At 46.1% G+C, this 24,974-nt stretch overlaps 2 protein-coding genes and 2 pseudogenes across 5 annotated transcripts in view; 3 read left to right on the top strand and 1 right to left on the bottom strand.

Annotated features, from left to right (window-relative positions):
- Window positions 1-2,682: 2,682 nt before the first annotated feature.
- Window positions 2,683-24,974, bottom strand: part of LOC125537160 (chromatin remodeling protein EBS) — a 29,519-nt gene continuing 7,227 nt past the window's right edge. Inside the window, exons 2-7 of one of the 4 annotated variants that reach the window (XR_015616236.1) lie at window positions 21,011-21,359; window positions 20,249-20,317; window positions 18,563-18,678; window positions 18,278-18,472; window positions 17,046-17,181; window positions 2,683-3,328 (exon numbers count right to left, since the gene is read on the bottom strand). Coding sequence is in view for 2 of the 4 variants with exons in the window: in XM_087543743.1 (XP_087399869.1) it covers window positions 3,299-3,328; window positions 17,046-17,181; window positions 20,249-20,317; window positions 21,011-21,359 (584 nt within the window). In the remaining 2 variants the exon portion in view is untranslated. Of the gene's footprint in view, window positions 3,329-17,045; window positions 17,182-17,605; window positions 17,662-18,277; window positions 18,679-20,248; window positions 20,318-21,010; window positions 21,360-24,974 lie in introns of those variants that run through there. The other 3 variants (XR_015616235.1, XM_087543743.1, XM_087543744.1) reach the window with 3 other exon arrangements.
- LOC147984813 (uncharacterized) lies at window positions 6,741-11,008 on the top strand (the record flags this gene model as incomplete). The annotated part of the gene is made up of 4 exons (XM_087545662.1): window positions 6,741-7,922; window positions 9,691-9,819; window positions 9,994-10,083; window positions 10,979-11,008. Coding segments are annotated over 4 exons (1,431 nt in total), but the record flags the coding sequence as incomplete, so codon positions are not given.
- Window positions 11,551-14,412, top strand: LOC147984812 (uncharacterized; annotated as a pseudogene).
- LOC147984811 (uncharacterized) lies at window positions 14,478-16,486 on the top strand (annotated as a pseudogene).

Here is a 24,974-nt window from a genome sequence, read left to right as displayed (position 1 = left end):
CGGATGTTGCAGCGCAGTTCTCTACTGGGGTGTGATCTGGTGCAACTGAGCTGGTCCTCCGATACAGTTCGGCCGTGCGACGGTGTCAATCATTGGACTCCGGGTCAGCATCTCGCGGTTCTCCGGTGGGGATGGCCCGCGAAGGTTTGGTTGGCGGCGGCGCGAAACGGCAGTTCCGTCATCTTTGTGGGTGACTTGTTATAGTTGAGGCAGAGAGTATTGATTGAGGGGAGACGAACCGAACCACTATCAAAGAATCAATGCGAGGATTTGTTTAGATGAGTGGACCTAGGAGAGGAAGAGGGGGAAATAATGGAGGAGATGAAGACCCAGTTCTTTTGCCAGATTCTCGAGATTCTCTCAGAATCCGATCCCTACCAGCTACTCCCAGAATCCTTAAGTCTCATTTATTTTACAATCCTATTTAATTAGACCCTAACTAGATAGGATTGTAAAACAAATGGGGCTCAAGGATTCTGGGAGAAGCTGGGTAGGGGTCGGATTCTGGAAGAATCCCCAGATTCTGGCAAACGAATTGAGCCGAACAGAGCCAGCGTGCGTGTCCTCGAGCCAATAACGCCTCGGTGGAAATAAAATATATTGGTTGCGAATTTTAGTTTGCTGAGGTGGCCGGCCCACCGATCCTGCTTGTGAGACCATCCTGGGTCCTGGGCGGGCGGCCCACCAAAATTTAGTCCGGGAAAGCGGGGGAGATGGGTTGGACTGGATTAGTCTGTGGGGAGGCTCTATCGTGGGACCAAACAGCAGTAAACAGTGTCTCAAAAAAAGCAGTAAACTGAAGCCAACATGTCTGTTTTCTATTGTGCTGGGTCTCGCTTATAAGTCTCTAAATAAACGCTGACGTGGCAGTCCTGCTAATGTGGATAGGCTGCATGTCAAAATAAATAGGGTAGTGGAGATGAACTATTTAGGTATTATAGATGTGTGATTGGATTTAGTCTATTTGAGAGTTCTTCTTGTGTTCCTCTTTGATTTGCTCCCTTCCCCCCCCCCCCCCCCCTCCAAGTGTGAAATGATCGACCATTAGGATTCCATCCTACATCGCAATGCTTCTAAGTGCACATCCTACATTTAGGAGAGAAAAATGGGGTGTGACACCGCGCCTTCCGAGATGGTTGGTTGCTCTGTGTGATTTTGACAAGTTTTTTAGAGCACTCTCTCTCCGAAAGATTTGATTGAATCCACTGAGAGAAGACCTAGAGCCGAAAACTTAGATAGTGGTCGAGCATCACAGAGATCTAAGTCTAGTACACTCGGTCTATTACTCTTGAGCTCCGAAAGATTTGATTGAATCCACTGAAAGAAAACCTAGAGCCAAAAACTTAGATAGTGGTCAAGCATCATAGAGATCTAAGTTAGTACACTCGGTCTATTACTCTTAAGAGCTGCTAACTCTCTAGACGGTTAGGCGTTTAAAGTCTTTAGTAACCAAGAGTTATTGTGGTTCACAAAAACAGTCTGGAAAGGTTATGGAGATCGCCTGAAGTATCTACCTCGAGTAATCGGCACAAGTTGACAAACTTGTTATCAAGGAGAACAAGACGAAGAGTTTTGCTCATGTGTTCAATCACTAGTCACTACAGCAAGACATAGCTCTTTTGCAGAAGAGTGAACTGGTAGGAAAAAAATTACCTTGTTGCCATCAAACACCATGATTGATCTTTCATAGTATTTTTGTTGTGCAATTTAACTTTTGTGCTCGTAGTTGTTTTATTTTGATAACTTATCTACCATTTATGAGATGTTTTCTTTTTGTAGAACTCCATCTGTTTAGTTTATTTTTGGTTGTTTTTTACTAAGAGATTTTAAGTTTCAAAAGAAATCTTAAATCTACCATTCGCCCCCCCCCCCTCCTCCGGTCGATACACTCTCGATCCTACAACTCTACACGTGCACATGAGTTTTTCTCTGAACCTTTGTTATAGCAAATTCGAGAATCATAGCAGTTATAACACAGAATATAAACATATTCCTTGTTTTCGTATACCAGTATCCCCGTGAGATTGTGACAACTCCATAGTCACAATGTCTGGCAGGCATCGAAATAATAAGCGGGCCTAGAGTGTATGTCTCCATCGTCAAATGGCCAGATCCACACAACAACATACTTTTCAATGTACCTAGAAGCCATATTTATAATTACCTAATTACTAAGTAAAGTTTGATCGTTGTCCCTGAATAAATCATCTAAGTCCGTGATATTCTCGTGGTCTAAGCACACAAGTAAACATTAACAAATTATGAGAAAATACCGACAACATATTGCATTGTGATCTCACGGTATTTCATAAAATGGGTCTATTCAACACCATTGTTACCCTAATAATGTGTACTCATTATTGTTGATGTCCTTGTTACATTAACAATGCACATGACCAAGAAAATAAGATCATTAACAACATATAAGCTACTCCCTCTGTAAACTAATATAAGAGTGTTTAGATCACTATTTTAGTATTCTAAACGTTCTTATATTAGTTTACGGAGGGAGTAGTATATAGGCTTGACTAAGGATCTATTTGATGTTTAGTATTCCACACATGCATTAAGGTTTTCAGGAACTACCGCAATTTTAGCATAAAATATAAATTTAATCATAAAAATAACAAAATAATAATAACAAGTTTATTATTGCATATTTGCAACAAAACTTTGCAACTATTTAAATGTATAGTTGAATTGCTATTGATATAAACAAATTTGACAAAGAGACCTTACAGTGCCATAAGGTTTCACAAACCCAGTGTTACAAAATCGCAAACATTCTGATATGTAGTGGAGTGTGCTTTATTACCAATCTTTGTCAACATTATGAGACCAATTTTTCCAGCTTTATTAACGATCTTAAGCAACAATAGTTCTATAAAAATTACACAGCTAAATCAAATGCTAAAAATCAGATCCCCTTCTACACAGATACTGCACCACGAGTTGCTCTGAAACAAAGACAAACATTCCACATGGCAACACAAGATTCGACTCTCACAAACGTAAAAGGCTGTTCAGGCCCCATTGCAGAATGGATCACAAGGGATCTTTTTTTTTTTGAGGGAAGATCACAAGGGATCTTGATGGTGCCATACTGCTCAAACTCTGACACTAGCGTCCAAATTCTATTTTCTCCTAATACAACAATCTCAGGTTGCACGTTATGTACACTGCATGCCTGACATTAGAAGGGGTCACAGACTGCCACAAACAACACCACAGACCTCATACTAGAAGGCTATGTAGTTTGTATATCCGTGTGGGAATTCCATCAAATTAATCCAGCCCATCACCTTCTCCGCCTTTTCGACTCCACCAGCTGCACATGTTAGTGTAAATGAATTATGAGCGCATTGATCAGCTATCCAAGAATGATAGTCACAGCTTGTTTACTTAAGAATTTCATGCATATGCTAGACCAGATAACACATTCAACTTTGGATGGGGTTGATTTCCTGTTGGATTTCATTATGTCGTGAACCACCACGGGATTACAAATCTATAAATATATTCTTCTTCTTGATTTTTAAGGCCTCACAACCATGAGATCTTCAATTTGAAAAATGGATCACCCAATTTTAACCAGGTCAACAATTCCTCGACGACCTCTCCTATTAAATTGGACCCTCATAAGTGCCACACGTGTGACACGAAGCAATTCCATCCATACGTGTGGGCTGAAGGAGGAGCCAAACGCCCTTCTAACTACCCATTGTGACACGTCAGCATTTTTATTGCTTTCACTATGCATGCAAATAGGAATAAAAACAGATGATGCCAGCAAGAATCTTTTGGGTTTTCAAACTTTAAAATGTTTTATCTCTTAAATGAAAAATCCGATTGAAAATTCGTTTTTATCATTAAATCCGTCGCGACAAGGACTTCGGAAATAGATCCCATATCGATATGTTTCGACGATATTTTTTGCGGTCAAAAGTTGCCATTTTTATTGCACATAAATTGTCATGGTGTGAAGTTGCCATGATATGTTTCAACAACTTTTTCTTCTATGTTTAAAGTAAATTTTGACAAGTTATAAAAAAGGGATTAAAAAACTAAAATTGCCATGGAGAATTATTAAAATTTGCCATGATCCAAGAAATAATTTTGACATGGTTCATAATTAAAAAGAAATCCGTCGTCAATTACTTTAAAATGCATAGTCAATGACTCAAATTTGCCACGGATCAAAAACTAAAATTGCCATGATGAATTATTTAAATTTGCCATGATACATGCACTAAAATTTACCATGGTTCATAAAAAAAATTCCATGGTCAAAATACTAGAATTGCCATGGTCAAAATACTAAAATTTTCATGATCTATAAACTAAATTTGCCATGACGAATTACTAAAAATTATCATGATCCACAAATTAAATTTACCGTGGTTAATTACTAAAATTGCCATGGTCAATTAATAAAAAAATGTTATAAAAAGTGTTAAAATACAATGGTAGCTTTCAATCTAGAAAAAAAACTAGATGAAACATATCATTGCAACTTTAGTGTAAACGGTATGGCAACTTCAGTGTAACATCATGGTAACTTCTGGCTAGAAAAAATCATCAAAACATATCTATATGGGATCTAGTTTTGAAGATCTCTTCGAGACAGATTTCATGATGAAAAATGAATTTTTAATCAGATTTTTTATTTAAGAGATAAAAATACTTTTATCTCCGAAAACCAAAAAAAAAAAATCACTGATGTCATCTATTTGATGTGGTAAAATGGATGGCTACGGAAGCGTTTGGACCATGTTGTTTCGTGCCCTACGTGTGACACTTATCATTTGGGATAAAATTCTATTTGAATTCACTATGCACCCTAATTTTGAAGCTCTCCCATTTAATTGAAGTATTCAATTTTGGATTTGGTTCACGGCTTTGAGCGGGTCAACAATTTTTCAAACCAATCAGCAACAACCGGCCTATAAAAACATATCAACCCCGCGCATCCTCTCACCACCTGAAAAAAAAAAGTGCCAATGTGATACTGCAGCACCAATATAGTACAGGCTGCCGCCCATGCAGAAAATTTCGACACATAAGTATGGATCGATTAGCAGATAACACCGAGTAACACCACGGAAGGCCCACCAAAACACCACTATAAATATAAAAAAACACTCCATCGTCTCCCCGACTCACCAAACCAAATGCTCCCTTAGTTCCAAAATATAAGGTGTATTAGTTTTTTGAAAAGTGAAAGTCCTTTTAACTTCAACCAAGTTCAAAGCCAAAAATATCAACATCCATAATAAATAAATAAAATATGAGAATTCATTTCATGATAAATCTAATGATACCAATATGATATTATGTATATTGATATATTTCTCTACAAAGTTGGTCAAAATTAAAAAGGTTTGACTTATCAAAAAACTAATACTCCTTATATTTTGAAACAGAGGGAGAACAAAAATTATGAAAACCCAACAACACCAACGGTGCAGCAAAGCGCGCCCAACCGTTCTAGTTTAGGATTATATAAAGAATTTTGGTAGACTAGATTTAACCTTACCCTGAGAAATGAACAAACAATATGTAATCCCTGATTTATTTTGAACTGATCACCCAAGCTTTCAGTATACAGGTCGTGACATGCATGCTGTGTTCCCTTTTGAAGGGGTCCACCACAGGTCCAAAACAAGCACCGCTGCCATAGCAGCGTACCTGGCAGCGTACATTGAGTATTAAGTATTAACTCTGCAAGCCTGGCATCCCAGTCACATGGGCCCACTTATCAGCCCCATCTTCTCGTAGCCAGGAGCACAATCTTGGAGCTAGGGGATGGGATCAATAAAGCGTGCTGGTGGTAGTTGGTACCTAGGCATGAAAAAAGAAAAATATCCGCGGCCAACTATGACAATGGAAATGCAATCAAGGAGCAAGATTCATATTCATGCACACCCACCAACGGTGTAGGTCATGGCCATCCCAGGAAGCACCTGTTGGTCCTTTACGCGTCAAAAAACGACAAATTCCTGCAGGCTCAGGCGTTTGAGGAATGATGTATGTGGCCAAAGCCGTCTATGCCAACAGCGCTTTGGTGCAACATTTCATCGAGGGGGATAACAGCAGCATTGCTAGGAGCAGAGTGGAGCTGCAGGTGGCTAGGGCAGAAGAGGTAGCTGTTAGACTTATAATATAAGTCATGTACCCCTTTGTATTTATCCCGTTATATGAGGGGTTTTCTGCATATGTTCCACATCTGTACATGTATATATATATCGGCCTATGGCCTCATGGGAATACAAGTTGCATATTCCTAACATGGTATTAGAGCTAGGTCAATTTTTTGCACACTGCAACTCGTGCGTTTGATCTGTTCGCTCGATCTCCTCTCTGTCTCTCGATCGAAGCAGGGGGTTCGTCCGCTCTCCTCTCCAGCCGCCGGGAGTCCTCCACGCCGCCCATCCCGCCGGCGCCCAGGGAGCCCGAGCCCCCGCTCTCCTCTCCAGCCGCTGGGAGTCCTCCACGCCGCCCATCCCGCCGGCGCCCAGGGAGCCCGGCTGCCGGCCCGTCCAGATCGGGAGTTACCCAGCCAGCCATCCCGCACGCGCCCCGGGCGCTCGTCTCAGCCGCCCGTCCCGCGGGTGCCCAGGGAGCTCGTCTCAGCCGCCCGTCCCTGCCCCAGCCGCGGGTTCCCTCCCCAGCCGGCTTTCGAAGCTCCCGTAGCCCGCGCCTGATCCCGATCTGGTTGTTCTCGCCGGATCATAAAAAAAAAAATGTCTGCTGCATCGGGTTTTGTTGCTGTCCCTCGCTGTCCGGTGATCTTTGATGGTACTAACTACACCGAGTTCACTGGCTTCATGCGCATTCACATGCGTGGCATTCGTCTTTGGGGTGTTCTTTCTGGCGAGGTCTGCTGTCCGCCACGTCCAGTTCCTCCGGTGGCTCCTACTCCGCCCACTCCATCGGTTCTTCCCACGGATGCTAATCAGGCCGCCAAGGATGCGGCTAAGGTTGCTGATGAGGCTGCTGATCATGCTTATGATGAAAGGGTTTTGACTTATGAGGAGGCTCTTCAGTTGTATCATGGTGCTCTGTCTGCTTACACCCAGTGGCTTGATGATGATGCTCGTGCTGCAGCTGTTCTCACTGCTAGTGTTCTGCCTCAGTTTGCTTCTGAATTTCTGGGTCTTTCTACTGTCTTTGAGATGTGGACCCGTCTTCGTGAGCGCTATCAGCCCTCTGGTGATGCCTTATACCTCTCTGTGATCCGTCAGGAGCATGCTCTTCAGCAGGGTGACTCTACTGTTGATGACTTCTATGCCCAGAGTTCTGCTATCTGGCGTCAGCTTGATTCTCTCCGTAGTGCTGGGTGTCGTACCTGCCCCTGTTGCCAGGCTGTCCAGGCCAATTTGGAGTTTCATCGCGTCTATGAGTTCTTGTCTCGGCTCCGTAAGGAGTTTGAGCCCCGGCGTGCTCAGTTGTTTGCTCGTGGCCGTATTTCTCTCATGGAGGCGCTTTCTGAGATTCGTGCGGAGGAGACTCGCTTACGTGGTGCTGGTTTGCTGGAGGTTCCTTCTGTGCTTGCTACTCGTGCTCCTACGCCACCTGCTCCATCGACCACTTCTCGCTCGAGTGCTCCGCCGCTCTTGCCCACTCCTTCTGGAGGCTCAGGTCGCCCCCGTCCACACTGCGCCTATTGCAACAATGATGGTCATCTTGAGTCTCAGTGCTACACGAAGAAGAAACATCTGCGCAAGGCTCGATCATCATCTTCAGGGACTTCGTCGTCTACCTCGACAGCTTCAGCCATTGCTTTGACTGAGCAGGATATTCTGAGACTTAAGCGTCTGCTCGCGGCTTCAGGTTCTTCCTCGACGGGTGCTGTCGGTTCTGTGACTGATGCTTCCCGCACTGAGCACTCACCCTCTACACAGTCAGGTACATCCCCATGGGTTCTGGACTCTGGAGCTTCTTTTCATGTCTTCTCATTCTTCCACTTTGTCCTCTCTTCGATCACTCGATTCTCCTATTCATGTCCTCACTGTTGATGGTACTCCCCTTTCTGTTGCTAGTAGAGGCAATCTTACTACTCCTTATTCTGTTCCTGATGTTGCTCATGTTCCTCGCCTTACCATGAATTTATTTTCTGCTGGACAACTTACGGATTCTGGTTGTCGCGTCATCCTTGACGTTGACTCTTGTTCTGTCCAGGACCGTAGGACCGTCACGCACACTCTGGTTGGGGCTGGCCCCCGCCGCCGTGATTCTCAGAGTCTTTGGGAGTTGGACTGGCTTCATGTTCCTTCTGCTGCCACCACCATCGCCAGTTCTCCCGCTTCTGTTGCCTCCGTCACTGGTTCCTTCCAGCAGTGGCATCATCGACTTGGTCATCTGTGTGGTTCTCGGTTGTCTTCTTTAGTTTGTCGAGGCCTTCTGGGGTCTGTCTCAGGAGATGTCTCTTTAGAGTGTCAGGGTTGTCGTCTTGGCAAGCAGATTCAGTTACCATATTCACATAGTGAGTCCGTGTCTAAGCGTCCTTTCAATTTAGTCCATTCTGATGTATGGGGTCCGGCCCCTTTCGCTTCGAAAGGTGGTCATAAATACTATATTATTTTTATAGATGATTTCTCTCGTTACACATGGCTTTATTTCATGACTTCTCGTTCTGAGGTGTTGTCTATTTATAAGCGTTTTGCTGCTATGGTTCATACTCAGTTCTCTTCACCCATTCGTGTTTTGCGTGCTGACTCTGCTGGCGAGTATATCTCTAAGATGTTGCGTGGTGTTCTTGCTGAGCACGGGACTCTCTCTCAATTCTCTTGTCCTGGTGCTCATGCTCAGAATGGTGTGGCTGAGCGAAAGCATCGACATCTTCTTGAGACGGCTCGTGCATTGATGATTGCTGCCTCTCTCCCGCCTCATTTTTGGGCTGAGGCCGTCTCCACATCCACCTATCTTATCAATATACAGCCTTCCGCTGCTCTACAGGGTGGTGTTCCTTTCGAGCGACTTTTTGATCGTTCTCCCGATTATTCGATGCTTCGCTCGTTTGGTTGTGTTTGCTATGTTCTTCTTGCCCCTCGCGAACGCACCAAACTGACCGCTCAGTCTGTTGAGTGTGTCTTCTTAGGCTACAGTGATGAGCATAAGGGGTATCGTTGTTGGTATCCTATTGGTCGTCGGATGCGTATCTCTCGAGATGTGACTTTTGAAGAGTCTCGTCCCTTCTAACCACGCCCATCTTCCTCGACTTTTTCAGTGCAGGATATCTCTTTCCTCACTTTTCCTGACTCACTTCTCACCCCTGCCGACAATGTACCTCTCCGTTCCACTTCCTCTCCTTCTCCACATCTAGTTGACTTGCAGCCACCATCCTCCCCGGTCTCCTCGCCTAGCATGTCACCGGGTTCTCCACCCTCATCTCCGGTGACTTCCTCCCCGGTCTCCTCTCCCAATCTGTCACCGGATTCTACACCTTCATCTCCGGTGACTTCTTCGTCACCACCCCCTGATTCTACCTTGCCGATTCCTCCTTCTATTATTCCATCTCTTCCTCAGCATTACACTCGTCGTCCACGACCAGTTGATGCCTCTATGGATGGGTCGTCATCTTCCTCTCAGCCTACTTATGGCTTGCGTTCTCGTCCTCGTCCGCCTGTTGATCGCTTTGGCTTTCCCACTGCTGGTGCTGCTGTTCTTGAGCCAACTTCTTACCGTCAGGCTGTTGTTCATCCTGAATGGCAGTTTGCGATGGCAGAGGAGATTGCTGCTCTTGAACGCACTGGTACTTGGGATCTTGTTTCTCTTCCTCCCGGAGTCCGTCCGATCACTTGTAAGTGGGTCTACAAGGTTAAGACTCGCTCCGATGGTTCTCTTGAGCGTCACAAAGCTCGTCTTGTGGCTCGTGGTTTTCAGCAAGAGCATGGTCGTGATTATGACGAGACTTTTGCTCCTGTGGCTCATATGACCACTGTTCGTACCCTTCTTGCTGTTGCCTCTGCACGCCACTGGTCTATATCTCAGCTTGATGTTAAGAATGCCTTTCTTAATGGTGAGCTGCGTGAGGAGGTGTACATGCAGCCACCACCTGGGTATTCTGTTCCTGATGGCATGGTATGTCGTCTTCGTCGCTCTCTCTATGGCCTTAAGCAAGCCCCCCGCGCCTGGTTTGAGCGCTTTGCCTCTGTGATCACTGCTGCTGGTTTTTTAGCAAGTGCTCATGATCCCGCATTGTTTATTCACCTTTCTCCTCGTGGTCGGACACTTCTTCTTCTTTATGTTGATGACATGATCATCACGGGGGATGACCCCGAGTATATTGCCTTTGTAAAGGCCCGTCTTAGTGAGCAGTTTCTTATGTCTGATCTTGGACCTCTTCGCTACTTTCTTGGGATTGAAGTCTCTTCTACCTCTGATGGCTTTTTTATATCCCAGGAAAAGTATATCCAGGATCTTCTTGCTCGTGCTGCCCTTACTGACGAGCGCGTTGTTGAGACTCCTATGGAGCTCAATGTTCACCTCTGTGCTACTGATGGTGATCCTCTCCCTGATTCGACGCGTTATCGTCATCTTGTTGGCAGTCTTGTCTATCTAGCTGTCACTCGTCCGGACATATCTTATCCGGTTCATATTCTGAGTCAGTTTGTCTCTGCCCCCACCTCGGTTCACTATAGTCATCTCCTTCGTGTTCTTCGATATCTTCGAGGCACTATCTCTCACCGTCTATTCTTTCCTCGCTCCAGTTCTTTACAGCTCCAGGCCTATTCGGATGCTACGTGGGCTAGTGATCCTTCCGATCGCCGTTCACTTTCTGCTTACTGTGTTTTTCTTGGTGGTTCTCTCATTGCCTGGAAGACGAAGAAACAGCTTGCAGTTTCCCGTTCGAGTGCCGAGGCTGAGTTGCGAGCAATGGCTCTTTTGACGGCAGAGGTGACTTGGTTACGGTGGTTACTTCAGGATTTTGGTGTTTCTGTCACTACACCGACTCTGCTTCTATCTGACAGTACAGGTGCTATCAGCATTGCACGCGATCCTGTGAAGCATGAGCTCACCAAGCATATTGGTGTTGATGCTTTCTATGTGCGTGCTGCTGTGCAGGATCAGGTTATTGCTCTTCAGTATGTGCCTTCCGAGTTACAGTTGGCGGATTTCCTGACGAAGGCTCAGACTAGAGCACAACATGGCTTTTATCTCTCCAAACTCAGTGTTGTTCATCCACCATGAGTTTGAGGGGGGGTGTTAGAGTTATAATATAAGTCATGTACCCCTCTGTATTTATCCCGTTATATGAGGGGTTTCCTACATATGTTCCACACCTGTACATGTATATATATATCGGCCTATGGCCTCATGGGAATACAAGTTGCATATTCCTAACAGTAGCAACGATTGTCGCAAGGGTCACCCCGTGCCAGTTAGTTGGATGAACGAGGCTATTAGAACAAATGTGTTGATTGTGTGAGCTCATCAGATCAGAAGAATGATGTATTCAGCCAGAGCCAGCAATGCATGCTTTGTAGACCCCCTGTGAACCTCTATTTTCTTGGCAAGGACCCACCTCTTTTTTTAAAAGTTTAAGGAGAATAAACTGCGGTGTTAAAGTAATTGGGTCTGTGTGCGAAAATGGATAGGAGCTCTCGGGTGCCATGCACCCTATATGAACAGTAAAATCAAAAAAATACTAGTAAATAAAACTGAAATTTCGGGGTATCAAGCCTGGTCGTTCATTCTACTCACGTCCGAAGTTTCGTCAAGAAATGGTATCCGTGGTATTCTTAGTAAGAAAATACAGTCCGACCTATGATTCATTCAAACAGTTTTATTCATATAATCGAAATTTCTCTCTTTTTTGCTGAGAATACCATGGATGTCTTTTCTTCATGAAACTTCACACAGCAGTAGAATGGTCGGCCAGGTTTGATATCCTCAAATTTTAGGATTTGTTTATTTTTTTTAGTATTTTTTATTTTACTATTCATACAGGGTGCATGGCATCAGAGAGCTCCTAATCCATGTCCGTGTCTGTGCGAACATAACGCGAAAGTTTAAGCACTGCTAGTGGATTTCACTATGTACCAATTGGTGCGATGATTGTACCAGTGTCATGTGGGGCCAGACTTATAGGCGCAAGGGCCCTGCACCACCCTAGTTCTGTTCCAGTTTAATTATAGAGTCCTAGATTTAGGTTAAAGAGTCTGGGTCTTAGTTGGAAAGGTTTAGTCCCGAAGAAGGTTACCCTGCCAACACCCAATTAGAGTTGGAGTCTGTCACGTCATTGTAATAGGCCACTTACAGCCAGGAGTCTGTCACGTCATTGTAATAGGCTACTTATAGCCACCCCTATGGGATCGAGAAAAACAACCAGAAAATAATCTATCTTCTCACCTTGTGCACCTGCGCCTCGGCGCCCCCTCCTCACCTCTTTCTCCAACCATAGGCCGACGAGAGTTTCGCCCTCGTCCTCCGACCTCCCACGACTACAACCTCCGGTCCAATCCAACCCCAGCCCGTGACAACTTGGTATCAACTTCACCTTCGATACCGGCGGCTGCCATGGCCCCTCCGCCGCCCCTTCCGCAAACCCTAGAAGAACTCGCTGCCAAACAACAGGGGGACCATGAAGCTGTGGTCGCAACTCTCACCAGCCTCTCCGATGAAAATCACACCGCGCGGGCTGATCGCGCCGAGGACCGCGCCACCCTCAAGTCCATCACCGAGATGCTCCAGAAGCTCCAGGGTCAGCTCGCCGATACGTCACAGCAACGGCGCTCGCAGAATCTGGCCCTCCTCCGGCTTGAAGGGAAGGGCACGCCTCAACTTGGTGGCCTCGGGCTCATGCAGCCACCTGCGGCTACATCTAACGCCGGGGACAGGGCCGCCCTGTCGGATCCATCCGATTGTGCTCCGCGACTCTACAAAATCGACTTCCCACTCTTTGACAGGGCGAGCGACCCACGTCCGTGGTTGACACGCTGCAACCTGTCCTTCCTCGGCCAGCGGACGCAGGATTCCGATAAGACGTGGCTCGCCTCCTACCACCTCACTGACGTTGCCGCCTTATGGTACAGCCATCTAGACGTAAAGTTGGGCCAGCGGCCGTCCTGAGGAGAGTTTCAAACACTCATCTCTAACCACTTCAGACTGCCGACACGCGCCAACCCCTTTGGCGAGCTGATCTCCACTTGCCGCTCCGGCATCGTGGCGGAGTACTCCAAGCGTTTCCTCGAGAATCTCTCGTGTGCACCCAATTGCCGATGCCGAGGAGCGTGATATCTTCACCAACAATTTGGGCGAGCCCATGAAAACTCAGGTTGAGATCCTTAAACCTGCGACTCTAGACGCGGCTATGGACTTGGCAATTTCGTTCGAGCACCTCAACACTGTCACCGGAGCCACGGCCGCCGCCGCTCAGCCAAGCCGCCAAATTCGCCCCATGGCCAACCCCGGTGAGGTATTGTCTGAATCCTCCAGCTCCACGTCGCCGCTCGTATTCAAAAAGCTCACCCCGGCCAAGATGGACGACCGGCGCGCCAAAGGCCTTTGCTTCAACTGTGACGATAAGTTTGTTCGGGGCCATCACTGCAAACGTCTTTTCTACATCCAGTCAGCAGACGACGAAGAAGAGCCACTAGCGGATTTCCAGGAGGCCACAATCTCGCTTCTTGCTGTCACAGGGATTCCCACCAGCGACACCATGCAGGTCGCTCTTTGTGTCGGGGATCGTGACCTCGTCGCCTAGCTTGATTCCGGTAGCACTCGTAACTTCATCCACGAGGAGATGGCCACTGTCGTGGGGCTGCCCTTCTCCTCCGACCGCCGCCTCGTCGTCACGGTCGCTAATGGTGATAAGGTTACCGGCCCTCCTCAAGCATGCTGCTATCACGATTGACAAGGAACGCTTCATTGTCGACCTGCACGCCATACCATTGGGCGGATTTGACGTCGTCCTCGGCACGCGCTTCCTCAAAACCTTGGGGCCAATTCTGTGGGATTCCAATACCCAGTGGATATCGTTTTGGCACAGGGATCACCACGTGGAGTGGTCAGGACTAGGCTCACCAGGACGGCTTGCCCACTTACATGTGTGCGACAGCAAGGACCTGCTCGACAGCCTCCTGGCCGCATTCACAGACGTCTTCGCCGAGCCCCAGGGATTGCCGCCGCCGCACGCCCATGACCATCATATTCACCTTATTCCAGGGACACAGCCTGTTGCCGTACGGCCTTACCGCTACCCGACTATTCAGAAGGATGAACTGGAGAGACAATGTGCTGAGATGCTGGCTCGTGGCCTTATTCGCCGTAGTTCATCGGCGTTTTCGTCACCCGTCCTACTCGTCAGAAAGCATGATGGTACTTGGCATTTCTGTATCGACTACCGTGGACTCAACCTTGTCACCATCAAGGACAAGTTTCCTATTCCAGTCATCGATGAGCTACTAGATGAGCTGAAAGGCGCCCGCTTTTTCACAAAACTGGACCTCCGATCCGGCTACCACCAAGTTCGGATGGCCCCTGAAGATATCCACAAGACGGCGTTCCGCACCCATGAGGGTCTCTTCGAGTTTGTGGTGATGGCATTTGGTCTGACAAATGCTCCAGCGACATTCCAGGCACTAATGAACGAAGTACTCCGTCCCTTCCTTCGTCGCTTTGTGCTTGTTTTCTTTGACGATATTTTGATATACAGCTCCTCCTGGTCGGATCACCTTCGTCATGTCAAGCTCGTCTTGGAGGCTATGCGCACACATCAGCTTTTCCTCAAGCGTTCCAAGTGCTCATTTGGGGAGGAATCCATGGCTTACCTTGGGCACGTCATCTCTGCAGCAGGAGTTGCCATGGACAGCAATAAGGTCCTCGCCGTGGTTGACTGGCCAGTTCCGCGCACTGTTCGTGTTGTGCGTGGTTTCTTGGGTCTTGCGGGCTACTACCGCAAATTCATCCGGGGTTTTGGCACCATTGCAGCACCCCTCACGGTGCTACTCAAGAAAGATGGGTTTCCCTGCACATCTGAGGCAGTCACCGCGTTCGACACTCTCAAGACTGCACTCACCACCGCACCGGTGCTCCAGCTACCTGACTTTGCAGTTCCGTTTATTGTGGAGTGTGATGCATCTGGGTCTGGCTTCGGTGCGGTACTGCATCAAGATGGCGGGCCAATTGCCTATTTTAGCAAAACCATAGCTCCTCGACATGCCTCTCTAGCCGCTTACGAGCGGGAGCTCATTGGTCTAGTTCAAGCCGTGCGCCATTGGCGGCCATACCTCTGGGGCCGCGCCTTCGTCGTCAAAACTGACCACTACAGTCTCAAGTTTCTGCTGGACCAACGCCTTGCACAATACCACAACATCATTGGGTGGGCAAGCTCTTGGGCTTTGACTTCACCGTGGAATACAAACCAGGCCGCCACAACATCGTCGCCGACGCGCTCTCTCGCCATGATGTTCCTACAAGCCACGCCTGTGCCATCCAGGGGACTTCTTTTGATCTATTTGAAGCCCTCCGGCAGGCTGCACACACAGACCCGGCGCTTGTTACATTGAGGGAACAACTGGAGTCTGGCGAGTTGGGGCTGCCTTGGGCTCTAGTCGATGGCATTGTTACCTTTCAGCAGCAGGCTTATGTGCCGCCCTCGTCACAGTTGGTAGCGGAGGTCCTGGCTGTGGCTCACATGAGTTCTGCCTTCCACCCGCAGTCAGATGGACAATCGGAGGCAGTGAATCACGTCATCACTATGTACCTTCGTTGCATCACTGGGGATCGCCCACGCCAGTGGCTCCAATGGTTGCCGTGGGCCGAGTTCTGCTACAACACTTCATATCATTCAGCGTTGAAGGACAAACCTTTCAGGGTGGTTTATGGACAGGACCCCCCGTCTCTCCGGGACTATACTCTGGGCGAAATTCGCAATCAGGCGGTAGAACGGCAGATCATCGACCGCGACCAGTTCTTAATAGATGTCCGCAAGCGTCTCCTTCAAGCAGCACACCAGTACAAGCATCACTATGATGACAAGCATCGGGCCCTTTCCTTTGATGTTGGGGAGTGGGCTTGGCTCCGTCTGCAGCACCGCCCAGCGGCATTCCTCGGAACAGGCGCAAAAGGCAAATTGGCACCCAAATACTATGGGCCTTTCAAGGTCCTCGCTAAAATTGATACAGTTGCTTACCATCTGGAGTTACCCCCTCGCACCCGCATTCATAATGTCTTCCATGTCGGGGTACTGAAGAAATACCATGGTCCGCCTCCTGAAGGTCCGCCCATGCTCCCTCCGCTGTTTCAGGGTCGAGTACATCCAACTCCCGTCCAGGCATTGCGTGCTCGTATTGCTCGCGGTATACAGCAGGTGCTGATTCAATGGGAGGGACAGCCTGCGTCTGCTGCTTCTTGGGAGGATGTCCCAGCCTTCCGCGACCGTTATCCAAGTTTCCAGCTCGAGGACAAGCTGTTTCAGAATGGAGGGGGAGATGTCATGTGGGGCCAGACTTATAGGCGCAAGGGCCCTGCACCACCCTAGTTCTGTTCCAGTTTAATTATAGAGTCCTAGATTTAGGTTAAAGAGTCTGGGTCTTAGTTGGAAAGGTTTAGTCCCAAAGAAGGTTACCCTGCCAACACCCAATTAGAGTTGGAGTCTGTCACGTCATTGTAATAGGCCACTTACAGCCAGGAGTCTGTCACGTCATTGTAATAGGCTACTTATAGCCACCCCTATGGGATCGAGAAAAACAACCAGAAAATAATCTATCTTCTCACCTCGTGCACCTGCGCCGCGGCACCCCCTCCTCACCTCTTTCTCCAACCATAGGCCGACGAGAGTTTCGCCCTCGTCCTCCGACCTCCCACGACTACAACCTCCGGTCCAATCCAACCCCAGCCCGTGACAACCAGTTTGACTGCAGAACAGACCTCTCCTTTCATAATTAAGCTAACCATGCTTTAACATTATCACAGATTGTGCATTCTCAGTTTTTCACTAATACGAACTAAATTTGCATAATTCATATTTGTTTATCATCATTTCAGATAACAAACCAGACAACACACCAGCGATAATAAAGCAATCGTGTCATAGTTACCTTTTCTTCTGACTCTGCCGTGGCTTCATGAAAATTCTCAGTTGTCTTCCCATTTTCAGCAGTACAGCTCTGGCAGAAAAAGTGTTCTCGTTTCTTTGCTTCTTTAATGGTCATTCCAATACAAGAAGGGTGAAACCTGAAAAACAAAAGCAGCAGTTATAACCTCAAGTTCAAAGGGACTCGAATTCCTGGAGGCAGATGATTACTTAGCACGCACAGATGCACCAACAGAGACCGGAATAGATGGAAAAGAAAACATATTTGTTTGAACAAACAAAAAATTATGGTGCACCCTATTTATGTACACACACTATTCAAGAACTAACCAGGCATACTCTGCACATTAAAACTACAAAAAAAATATCATTCTATATGTCCCGATTGACTACTTGCTTTTTGCCACCATTTAGAATAGACAAACACTAACAATTAGCTTAACATGCACTCGCAAGCAGTGTAAGGACTTGTTGACAGAAGGTTATAGAGTCAAGGCATTAATTTATGCAATGTCACCAATTAAATAAATTAAATTCTGGATCTAAATACAAAAACAATAGTACCTCACAGGAAAATGAATGCACATGCTGCTGACTCATGCTTGTTATGGAAACATACCCTGAGTTATGGAAACATGGACATGGAAAATAGAATCACATAAGCTCGTTTAATAATTCAGTTAGGCGCAATGGGGTCAGATATTTCAGCTAATAGTTTGTAATCACTCTCCAAAATTCCCTATATGTGAGCCAGAAACTATAAAATCATTAAATCACATGCAGCTCCAGAATTTGAGCCGAAGCACAGTTCAGGGTCCTAATATAAAGAAAAATCAGAATGTCGTTTTTGGTATTTGGGGCTATTGACCATCAAGGGGAGAGAAAGTGTGGCAAAAATAGAGTTGCACCTAGGGGTGGGCATATAACCCAAAACCAATTTAACCTGGACCAAAGCCGAAGTGACCGAAACCGAAACCTTTGGTACTGAGCTTGGTTAGCAATTTTTAAAAACCAAATTAAGTTCGGTGATTTCGGTATGTACCCTCGGTCCACCAAACTGACCGAAGCACCGACGCCCTACCCCTAATTCCTCTCTTCCCAGCTGCCGCACCCCACAGAACTGGCGCCGCCTCCTTCCAAAACGCTGCTCGTCCCAAATCGCCTCCTCCCAAAATCACAGCACAGATCAATCCTTGCCCTCCCCAAGACCGCAAGTCTCGCGTGCGTGATCTGTACCTTCCATGGCCGCTTGATTTCTTGTTTCCCAAGCACTGTATATGAGTTGTGAATCACTGCAGCCCGATGCATCACTGCGCCGCCTGCCCGGGCCGCGACAACATCAGGTCCATTTCCGCACAGGAAGAAGAAAGTTGGCTGCTGCAAGCCATGGCAAGTGGCTGGACGGATTCTGTATCGAACGCTGCTGCTTGCCTGCAACATAAGTAGTTGAATTATATTCGGTCATATTCTTGATTCCATCCAGATCCAAGTTCATGATTTGATCCTAGTTGTGATGTGTACCGTCCTTGTCTGAATCAAGGTTTGCTTTGTGTTGTAGATGTCTTCCGAGATAGGAGTCTCATGCTATTGTTCCCATGGACAAGGAGGGTGAAATAAGGAGGCTTGAAAGCATATGGCTGCAAGATCAGAGATGTGTAACCATTTCGAGAAGATCAAGGTTGATGGTGTTTGCAGAAGGCAAAATGCAACTACTGCGAGACCGACATCGCCACTCATCCGATCATCAATGGTACATCTGCTTTGCACAAGCACTTTCATGTTTGCAGGTGTAATCCTCATAAGAATATAGGTGAGATAAGCAAGCTGTGCTGCAAGTAAATCATCCATGAAGGTTGAAGAATAAGCAATAAAGCTTGAAGTTTAGAAGATGGGAGATTGGCAGATGGCAGCGGCGCAACACTACTGATCCAGTGCGCTTCCTGCTGCTTGTCTTCTTCTATTTCGTTTTATCAAACTGAAGTGTTAAGTCAGACTTGTCAATGCTGTCGTGTGTGCTAAACTACAGCTGGTTTGCTGGTGCTGTCTGTTGAGTCGAATTTGCTATGTTTATGCCCAGTTTATGTTAATTATCTCAAAGTTAGTCTCTGTCACTTGTTTACTGTCATTCTTATTTGTCAAGGAACTGTGTGGTACAGGGTATATGCTGGCAAAAATTTCTGTACATAATTTGCAGCTAATCGCCTGTACCAACCCAGCCATTTTTCTATACATAATTTGCAGTTGATCACCTGTACCAACCCAACCTGATCACCTGTAAGCCTACATGTTGTCTGTTGGTGCAGCTTGCGACTGTCTTAAGTTCATTTTTGGTGAGAGGAAATTGTGCGTCTATGCCAGACAATAGATAGCTACCAGCCTAGCTAGTATTTAGCTGCTATTCTAGCCGACCAGACCAGCCCAGCGCCCCATCTTGCTAGCAGGCCAGCTATGCCAGTCAGCCAACCCCATGCACGACGATCTGTTCGGTCCAGAACCGACGACCTAACCGAACGATCCAGGGACCAAACTCTCGGTTACGTTAAATAGTAGAGACCAATCGGTCCATATTTTCTGAGAACCAAAAATTACAAAGCACCGAACCGTTCTGTTCGGGGGAACCGAACACCCACCCCTAGTTAAACCAAATCAAAGCCGAAAATAGGTACCAAAATACTAAGTTCTTTTTGTACAATTAGCTGCAGTTCAGCTCTACTTGAAACAATGATTTATCGCCTACCTTTTATACCTCATGTCTAATATCAAAAAGACAAGACACACACCTCCATTTGTACACAAAACAGAATGATATAAAATGCACCAGAGCGGAAAAGGTATAACTATGTCATCATGAACCAATTATACAAAATACACATGGAATGGAGGTCATCATCAAAGTATCAAGGTGATGATGACCTTTTCAAAATGAACCACAACAGAATGATACAAAATGAACCAGAGGAACCGACACCCGTGACTTTGAAAAGTTAATTTGTACTACCTCCGTAAAGAAATATAAGAGCGTTTAGATCACTAAAGTAGTGATCCAAACACTCTTATACTCCCACCGTTCCAAATTACTCGTCGCAGAAATGAATGTATCTAGAACTAAAATACATCTAGATACATCCATTTCTGCGACGAGTAATTCGGAACGGATGGAGTATTTCTTTACAGAGGGAGTATTTTTCAAATATACGATTTACTCACCAGTCAGAGCATTCCTCACATTGGATCATAAGGTCATCAGGATTGTACGGCATCTCACACTTGCAAAACCTGTCACATTGTAGAGAAAGACACGATAATAACAGTAAACAAGAGATTCTGATTCAAAAACTGTACAGAAATCGAACATGCAAATAAGGGAGGCACGCAAAGCCTAGCAAGAAAGAGGGATTTGATTGAGATTACATACAAGAGTGGAAGAAAGTAGACTTTGATCAAATATTATAAAACAAGAAGCACGATTTAATGGGACAACAAACAGCAACAACTTTTTCCCAAATATAGCTGCTATAGCAAACAAGGGATTACTCTTCGATTGTGGACAATATAAGCCTGATACACATGCTAAAGCATGCATTGTGTACCACGAGCCCAACACATGAAATGCCAACAACTGTTGACATAAACCTTGCATTTTTTTTATGTCCCTTCCTATTGCCTTACATGCAAGAAAATAGTTGTGTTGCCTCTTTAGGAAAATAACTAAAACAGGCCAATAGATGGGTTGTGAATATGCAAAAAATTATCATCATATCATCAAGGGTACAAACTTGATAACCTTTGGGATAAATATAGACATCATTCATGAACAAAACTAGGAAAACTATTTATAGTCAATATCATCGTAAAGTTAGGAATGCATCACTTATATAATGAACTGTCATGCCAAAAAACTAAATTACACAGTGCATTGAGTATCCATCTACCAACAATAAAACATTAGAGGTTGCATTGGATTCTTACACAGCTATACGGTCGGGCACGAAACTGCCAGATGCTGATTTGTAGTCAAAGCGACAGAAGAAGTCCTCGGCATTCACAGAATCAAGCTTTGTGTAGCTACGGAAGCTGTGGACATTGCATTTTCCCTCTATTGTGTCAGCACTCTGTACATCATAGTGGTCAGAGAGGAATACCTCTTTGGAACCATGAAATGGTCGCCTCCCACCAATGGATTCTTCTGGACGATAGTACCATCGAACCCGTACTCTCACATTTGTGCCTCGAGACCCTGCTGCCTCAATGGACTCAACTTTTGCCACATATGGTGGCTTTGATGTATCAGCTGATCTCATTAGCACACAGTCCCCAGCTGGAAGAAACACGTGGGAAAATCAGACAAAAGCCAGATTAGTCTTAATTGGTTCATTTTGAAAAGGTCATCATCAAAATATCAAGGTAATGCCGGATCACAATGAGATAGTGATATTATGGAGCATGGAAAAGTGAGGTCAATACAGCAAGACATACATTCAGAAATAAAATGGACATCAAAGCATCCATATTCTCATATCATTACACATCTGGATAGGTGCAAAAAGTAACGGTTCACTGTCCCTGTTTTTTACCTTCTGTGCAACATTTCTAAGACTCAAAAAATAGAATGTCAAAAGTATACATCCTACCACCCGGTGGTAGTTACCCTCACGTCTTAAATACTAGCGTGTGATAGTATATATACTACTCCCTCTGTTCACTTTTATAAGTCCTTGAAGACATTTGAGACAACATGTAAAACAGCCTATTTTCAGTTGTCTGAAATGACTTATAAAAGTGAACGGAGGGAGTACTTTATCATTCTCAGTATGTTTATATACTAGTATATCTAAGATTTTTCAAAGCGAGATCTATGAAAAACTTGCATGTCAGTCCATACTTTTTAGTTTATTTTGAAAATACTTTCATATTTGTAAGTATAAAAAGATAATACTAATAAATTGTACATACGACCAAAATATTGTTATACATACTACATACTACACGTACATACTCTCGGTTTTAACATATACTACATACAACATACTCCCTCCGTTTCCAAATATAAGTCTTTCTAGAGATTTCAACAAGTGACTACATACGGAGCAAAATAAATGAATCTATACTCTAAAATATGTCTACATACATCCTCATGTTGTAGTCTATTTGAAATGTCTAAAAAGACTTATATTTAGGAACGGAGGGATAACAAAACTCATGTGAGGGTAACTACCACCGGGTGGTAGGAAATATTTGTCCAAATACGTCACATCCCCAATATGTCCTAATTTGTCCTAAAGTATTGTTATATATATGTCAGCAGTACAGGGGCAGGCACCTCTCTCAAGATGGATAAGGCGGGTCACGATCACGTACCGAAGACAGGCACCGGTTGGCACGGCTCGGGGCCTTGGTGGATGGACAAGCCCTGAGCACCAAGACCCCTGGGACCCGTCCGTCACTGTTCCTCGTGGAAGCAGTGGGCCTCCCGGTGGGTCCCCAGGGCAAGTTGCAAACATATGAGTTTATGTGCCATTGGCAGAAATATATCTCCCTACTATGCTTCCCTCTCACGCCTATGCTTCCTTCGCATGGCGAAGAGAAAAAATAGAGTGAGCCACGCACACACATCCCATGCCTCCATCTCCGCCATCACCACTGATACCCTCCTCGCGGTGACGCCCACCCACGATCTCCCCTCTCCTCTTGCAAACCACCTGATCTCACGGGCTCTTAGGAGCTGTTTCTTCATCCGTTCCGGCCCCCACTGCCCCTCTCCTCTTTCCCCTCACTCCCTCCCATGTCTGCCTGTGGGTCCTACATGGCCTGCCGCCTATATCACCATCAAGCGGCCAACTCTCCGACACCATCCCCTCCTCCCCACCTCCATCTACGGATCCTGAGGTGAAGACGCCCGTGTGCACCCGTCAGCTAGCCATGTGCCTACCTAAGGCCCAACTGTTAGTATTGTGGTTACAGACATACTTCTGTTTGTCCATCAGTTTGGGGGTGAAATGCATAACTGAGTTGTAGTTTGACGCCAGCAAGACGTACAATCTTGGTCCAAAAATCGCTGGTAAATACTGGGTCGCGATCACTGACAATGGACGACAGAAATCCATGAAGACGGACTATGTTAGCAAAGAAGGCCTTGGCAACAGAGCTAGCAAAGTATGAATGTCCCAAAGCAATGAAGTGGCTATATTTCGAGAAACCGTCGACAACAATCAAGATGACCGACTTACCACCAACCTTCCGAGGGCCCTCCACAAAGTCCATGGAAATGTCTATCCAAACATGCTGAGGGGCCAGAAGGGGTTGGAGAAGGCCATGGAGATGCAAATGCCCAGTCTTGTTGCGTTGGCACACGACAAAACACCGCACAATCTCCTCCACCACCGCTTGCATGGGAGGGATGTAAAAATTGTCACTCAACCGGGAAGTGTCTTTCGAACACCCTCATGACCTAAGTCATGGGCATCTGCCAAGAATGCAAGAAGGCAAAGTGAGGTCAGTGTGACGTAGACTCGTCCTTTATGGAGAATGAGGTCATCGGTGACGCTCCGAGCCCTGCAGCCATCCCTGCTTCAATGGAGTCACTTCGTGTTGTAAGGTCTGCAGTAGTGTCAATTTCCTGGTGCGGATCATCAAAAAATTGAAACTGAGGACATGAGAGCAAAGACAGCCCTAGCTCACGCCTGGAGAGAGCATCAGCCACTGTATTTTGACGGCTTGGTAGATACTCCATAGTGAAGTCATATCCCAGCAGCTTGCTTACCCATTAATGTCGCGAAATGGTGGGAAGGTGTTGGTCAATCAAGTACTTCGGGTTACAGTGGTTCGTTCTTATTTTGATGCTCCGTCCCCACAAGTACAGACTCCAACGTCACTAAACTTTCACCAATCCAATCAGCTTACTCTCACAAGCTACTAGCTTGGCATGGCATGTGCCACCGCCCTGCTGAAGAAAGCAAGAGGTATGCCCCTTGGTGTACCAGGGCTTCAAAGTCCGTGCCAGATGCATCACAATCCACCAAGAACGGAGAGTCAAAGTGTGGTAGCTGCAACACAGGTGCTGCTGCGAGGCCCTGCTTGAGCGTGCAAAAGGCCGCATTGGCCACTGAGGACCACATAAAACCTTCTTTCTTGACGAGCTTGGTCGATGGAGCTGAGAGCACACCGTGCTCCTAGATGAACTTGTGATAATACCCATTAAGCCCAAGGAACCCGCGAAGGGCACGGACACTTCGTGATTTTGACCATGCCTCCACCGCTTCCACCTCAGTAAGGTCCATAGCGACGCCGTTTGCTGAGATGATATGGTCCAAATAGGCCACCTTGCGCTCATCAAAGAAGCACTTGGAATGCTTCAGGAATAACTGACATTGCTAGAGGAAAAGCAAGACAACACACAAATGACGAAGGTATTCTGTCCAAGACTTGCTGCAGATCAAAATATCATCAAAGGAAACGAGTACAAATTTCTGAAGAAAAGGACAAAGAAAAACATTCATCAAAGCTTGGAGCGTGACTTGTGTGTTGGTGAGAGGCCAAAAGGCATCACCAAGAACTTGTAATGGCTGTGATGCGAGCGAAAGGTGGACATCTTGGCTTGGCTCGTGCATGCACTTGATGATATGTAACACTCATAGTCTTGGTTGTTCTAGGATCACTTCTTGATCACAGTTGCTCGATCGTGCCTTTGCCTTCTCTTCTCGCTCTCATTTGCGTATGTTAGCCACCATACATGCTAGTGCTTGCTGCAGCTCCACATCATACCTTTTACCCTTCCTATAAGCTTAAATAGTCTTGATCGCTAGGATGTGAGATTGTTGAGTCCCCGTGACTCACAGATTACTTCCAAAACTAGATGCAGGGACCGATGATACCGCTCCAGGAGATTCGACTGAGCTCAAGTGGGAGTTCGATGAGAACTCAGGACGATACTACA

Source organism: Triticum urartu, chromosome 2A (genome assembly GCF_056163025.1).
Source record: "Triticum urartu cultivar PI428250 chromosome 2A, HENAU_Tu73, whole genome shotgun sequence".
Lineage (NCBI taxonomy): Eukaryota > Viridiplantae > Streptophyta > Magnoliopsida > Poales > Poaceae > Triticum > Triticum urartu.
The sequence above is the reverse complement of the archived record's forward strand: the minus strand, read 5'-3'. Positions and strand labels throughout refer to the sequence as shown.